This window comes from Elaeis guineensis, chromosome 3 (genome assembly GCF_000442705.2).
Source record: "Elaeis guineensis isolate ETL-2024a chromosome 3, EG11, whole genome shotgun sequence".
NCBI classification, from domain to species: domain Eukaryota; kingdom Viridiplantae; phylum Streptophyta; class Magnoliopsida; order Arecales; family Arecaceae; genus Elaeis; species Elaeis guineensis.
Window position 1 is genome coordinate 5,980,246 of NC_025995.2, and position 5,744 is coordinate 5,985,989.

General features: G+C 41.4%; 1 protein-coding gene across 1 annotated transcript; it reads left to right on the forward strand.

The window, feature by feature from the left end:
• The first annotated feature begins 4,701 nt into the window (after nucleotides 1–4,701).
• On the forward strand, nucleotides 4,702–5,460 carry LOC140856167 (secreted RxLR effector protein 161-like). The gene has a single exon (XM_073253323.1). The coding sequence runs from the start codon at nucleotides 4,702–4,704 to the stop codon at nucleotides 5,458–5,460; it is 759 nt and encodes a 252-aa protein (XP_073109424.1).
• Nucleotides 5,461–5,744: the final 284 nt, after the last annotated feature.

Genomic DNA, 5,744 nt, shown 5'->3' on the forward strand with positions numbered 1-5,744 from the left:
GGTGGTTCAGACCAATAATTTGATCCAATGTATTGGAAGGATTAAGCTTAATTGGAAAAAATATCTAATTAAAGGTCCAGGGATTTATTCCGTAGCATATTCTTGGTTATTCTTTGGCATATTGTTGTTATTCCCTATCTATATTTGGGTCTACATATTTGTATTTATAGATCTTTGTACACACTTTTGATTTAGTGTGAAGAAAAATAAAAATAAATATCTCCTTCTCTTTTTCATCATGGTATCAGAGCTTCTGGGTTCTGATCCATTCTTTCTTCCTTCCCCTTCTTAAAAAAAAAAAACCTTATTTTCCCTCCGCCCACCTCTGCCCTCGTTTTCCATTATTATTATTTTTCCTCTCTTCACAGCAAACTGCTGCCATCTTTCTCTCGGGCGTCGCCTGCGAAACCCCTTCCGGCCGAAACCCCGGCGTCACCTTTCTTCCCGATCGCCACCGCAGCCATTGCAGCTCTCTTTCTCACCGGCCGCCTCCGTCGAGCCCCTTCTTCCCGGCCGAAGTCCCTCCAAAGCCTCCGCATCCGCCGAGTCCATCCGCAGCCATCGCCACCGCAGCCCCCTTTTCTTCCCGACCGAAACCCCTTCGCCGGCATCCGTCGAGTCCATCCGAGCCCCTTCTTCCCGGCCGAAGCCCTTTCAAAGCTTCCGCATCCGCCGAGTCCATCCGCAGCCATCGCCACCGCAGCCCCCTTCCTTCCCAGCCGAAACCCCTTCCTCCACCTCTCGGTCAACCTCCTCCTCGTCTCCCACCTCCGCTTTGGCGTGCCCGACATTGTGGCAGCCTCTGCTGCCTCCAACCTCTCCTCCTCTTCCTCCTCCTCCAGCCCCCGACCGCGTCGCCGGCGACGACAGCAATCCCGTGCTTCACAGGATACATAATCGGTAAAAGCCATAGCTTCCTTTTTTAACCCTTTCTTTTATTTCATTTACCAAAAAAAAAAAAGAAAAAAAATGGAGAACTTTTATGCCTAGATACTTAAGAAGCCTGTATTTACGGTGTGTCCGGTGATTCGTGTGTCTGGTGATTCATTGATAGTGTGTCAGTGAGATTATCATTTTGTTTGTATGGCCAATCCAATTACTATGCAAGATCTTGAAGGTCTGCTGGATCGGCTTATTACAGTTGCCACTCGATCAGGAGGTTCGTCAAGAGATAGTGGATCGCTGAATGCTCTTCAAGTGGCTGTAAAACTTGATGCCCCAACGACATATTTACAATGGGAGAGGAGCACTCGTCTACTTGTACAAGGGTGAGGCTTGGAGGGATATCTCACCAGCACAAAGAAGAAACCTGCTAATAATGAGCAGGATATGGCTCAATGGAGAATGGAGAACTCTATTATTCTAGCATTTCTTCTAAATACCATGACATCAAATGTGGCAAGAAGTGTGCAACTGCTGGAGACTGCACAGGAAGTCTGGGAGACGGTGGCCCAAATGTTCTCACAGAAGCAGAATTCTGCTCAAGCATTTGAGATCCGTTCTCAATTAAGTCAGCTTCGTCAGGGAGATTTATCTATCACTGAATATGTCATCGAGTTGAAACGTCTTTGGTCCGAAGCTGATCATTATAGAACTTTTGCTCCATAATGCTCCATCGATGTTGATGGATTTCAGAAATATTTAGAAGAAGAACGGGTCCAGGACTTTCTATATGGTCTGAATCCGGAATATGAATCTGTCAGAGTTCAGCTCCTCGCCAGAGATATTTTACCTAGTTTAGGTCAAGTTTTCTCTACTATTTTAAGTGAGGAGACACGGCGACGAGTGACTTCTGACACCAATAGTTCTATAAGATCAGCTCTTACCGTACAGCCACAGCAAGTAGGTGAGAAGGTATGTTTTCATTGTAAAAAGCCTGGGCACACTAAGGCATTTTGCTGGGATCTCCATGGCCGCCCAAATCAGCCTGGGCGTGGTAGTCGGGGCCGTGGTGGTCGTCGTAGTGGTGGAAGAACTGGAGGACAGAATCATGTTCGTGGATCTGCCCAAGCCAATCTCTTTAAAGAGACCGAGGGTGCTATACACAGCTTATCTACAGAGGAGTATCAGACCTTCCGACGAATGATGGAAAAGTATGAATCATCTTCTAATACCACACCTTCTACTCTGGAACAGTCTAGCCACCAGGACGAATATCTTGATTCCTCTCTTTTTGCACACTCAGGTACTTCATATAAGTTATCACATGCATTTACTTGTGGGACATCCAACTCCTGGGTAATAGACTCAGGAGCATCTAGTCACATGACAGGGGCACCTAATAGTTTTATTTCATATTCACCATGTTCAGGACATGACAAGGTCAGAATAGCTGATGGATCTTTTACCCCTGTTTCAGGAAAAGGATCCATTGACTGTACTCCTAACTTAAGATTATCATCAGTATTGCATGTTCCATCCTTTCCTACAAATTTACTCTCTATCAGCTCTGTTACTAGAGATTTGAACTGCTCTGTCACTTTTTGGCCTTCACATTGTCTATTTCAGGAGCAGAAAATGGAGAAGATACTTGGGGATGGTAGAATGCACAATGGACTCTATTATCTATCAACTGATGAGAAAAGTATGAGCTCTTCTTTGACGGGGTATGCATTGTCTGCTGAAGGTGCCACTTCAAAACTTATGTTACATCATCGTAGGCTAGGTCACATTCCTTTTTCTATTCTTAGTCGCTTATTTCCATCTTTATCAACTAAATGCAATAAAAATTTGTTAGTTTGTGATCATTGTGAATTGGCTAAACACACCAGAGTAGTACTTCCTATATCTGAAATTAGAAGTTCTCAACCTTTTGCTTTAATTCACTCTGATGTATGGGGACCATGTAGTACCAATACTCTCAAGGGCCATAGGGGGTTTGTTACCTTCATTGATTGTTTTAGTCGAGTAACTTGGGTCTATTTATTGAAGAAAAAAATGAGAGTTTTAAACTATTTTAAAGAGTTTCATAAACTTGTAGGTACTCAGTTTGGTGTTGAAATTAAAATTTTATGTTCTGACAATGGCACAGAATACATTAATCAGGAGTTCTGTGCGTATCTTCAAACTCACGAAATTCTTCATCAAACCACTTGTGTTGATACTCCTGCTCAAAATGGAGTTGCCGAAAGAAAAAATTGGCACTTATTAGAAATAGCCCGATCCTTACTTTTTACCATGCAAGTTCCTAAATTTTTGTGGGGTGAGGCTGTCTTGACCGCGACTTACTTGATCAATCGTATGCCTCTAAGAACACTCGGGTTTAAGTCTCCCATACAATGTTTGAAAGGGTCTACTGATTATGTAGTCACTCCTAGGGTCTTTAGATGTGTTTGTTTTGCTCGTGATCATAGACCTTCAGTAGGAAAACTAGATCCACGAGCATTAAAATGTGTCTTTGTCGGTTACCCTGCTACTCAAAAGGGATACAAGTGCTATTATCCCCCTGAGCGACGAATGCTTGTTACCATGGATGTTACTTTTCGAGAAACTGAAGCTTATTATGGAAGTCATCTATCTGATAATAAGACACTAGAATTACTTCTTCCGGGTGACTTTCTATACACACCAAATTCTGGTGCCCAGGGGGAGTATCATAGTAATGATGTTCAGAGGGAGCCTAGTATTGAGAATGATGTTCAGAGGGAGCCTAGTATTGAGAAAGAAGAAGAGTTCAGTGTGCATTCACCACCAATTGCCCAGGTATCTCCACCGCTTGAAGCTTCTTCTCCAGAGTCTCCTAATGGTAACAATATTTCTACTACTTCTTCCATTTCTAATCTTAATATTCCTATTGCAAAATGGAAGGGTACTCGCTCAATTGTTCCTCCTGCTCGTTACCATTATGATATCACTAATTATGTTTCATATAAGAATGTGTCTCCATCTTATCAAAGCTTTATAGCTGCATTAGACTCTGTCTGTATTCCTAGTACCTGGCAAAAGGCTATGGCAGAACCTAAGTGGAAGGAAGCAATGTTAGAAGAGATGACTGCTTTATCCAAAAATCAGACGTGGGATCTGATCACTCTACCAGTTGGGAAGCATCCTGTAGGGTGTAAATGGGTGTACACTATAAAGCAGACTCCAGAAGGCAAGGTGAAAAGATACAAAGCTCGGCTAGTAGCAAAGGGATACACTCAAATATATGGAGTAGACTATGATGAAACCTTTGCTCCAGTGGTCAAGATGAACTCTGTTCGAATACTTATATCATGTGCTGCTAATTTTGGCTGGGAATTACATCAGTTAGATGTGAAGAATGCATTTCTTCATGGAGATCTTCAGGAGGAAGTATACATATAGATACCACCAGGATTTGAGACTAGAGTAACAATTGGAAAAGTCTGTAAGCTAAAGCGCTCACTTTATGGTCTTAAACAGTCTCCTCGAACCTGGTTTGATCGATTCAGTCGGACTGTAAAAGGAATGGGATATAAACAGAGTAATGCAGATGATACTCTATTCTATAGACATCTCAAGGGAAAGAAAACTATACTCTTGGTTTATGTTGATGATATTTTAATAACAGGAGATGACCATCATGAGATTAAACAACTCAAAGGAAAACTAAAGTAAGCATTTGAAGTAAAAGATCTGGGTCCACTAAGATATTTTTTGGGCATAGAAGTTGGACGATCATCCAAAGGTATTTTTCTGTCACAACGAAAGTATGTACTAGATTTGCTTTCTGAGACTGAGATGTTGGGGTGTAAACCTGCTACTACTCCAATAAATCAGAATCATCGAACAGTGACAGATGGTGGAACTCCTGTTGATCGAGAAAGGTATCAACGGTTAGTTGGAAGGTTGATATATCTTTCACATACAAGATCCGACATAGCCTATGCTGTCAGTGTCATCAGTCAATACATGCATGATCCACGAGAATCACACATGGAGAGAGCTTTCAGAGTATTACGCTATTTGAAAGGATGTCCTGATCGTGGTTTGTTGTTCTCCCAACACAACACATTCCAGATTGAGGGATTTACTGATGCAGATTGGGCTGAATCATTGGATGATAGGCAATCTACTTCTGGGTATTATACATATGTAGGAGATAATTTAGTTACCTGGAGAAGCAAGAAACAGTCAATGGTGGCTAGATCATCAGCAGAAGCTAAATATAGAGCAATGGCTCTAGGCATATGTGAACTTCTTTGGCTTCAGAAGCTGCTTCAGGAATTACAACTTCTAAACAAATTTTCTCTTCGGTTATATTGTGACAACAAAGCAGCGATTGAGATTGTAAGCAATCCGATACAGCATGATCGTACCAAACACATCGAGATTGACCGTCATTTTATCAAAGAAAAGATTAATCAGGGCCAGATCTACATTACCTATATTCGGTCTTCTGATCAGGTGGCAGACATTCTAACCAAAGGGCTTAGCTCATTGTTTTTTTTTGGATTGACTGACAAGATGGGGCTTCGAGATATCTTCGCCTCATCTTGAGGGGGAGTATTGGAAGGATTAAGCTTAATTGAAAAAAATATCTAATTAAAGGTCCAGGGATTTATTCCGTAGCATATTCTTGGTTATTCTTTGGCATATTCTTGTTATTCCCTATCTATATTTGGGTCTACATATTTGTATTTATAGGTCTTTGTACACACTTTTGATTCAGTGTGAAGAAAAATAAAAATAAATATCTCCTTCTCTTTTTCATCAATGCATTCGAGTATAGAACCCAATAAATCTAACATCAATAATTATAATAATTAAGGTATCTATCCATC

Coding starts and splice junctions, on each gene's coding strand:
- LOC140856167 (XM_073253323.1), top strand. CDS start 4,702: ATGTTGGGGTGTAAACCTGCTACTACTCCAATAAATCAGAATCATCGA.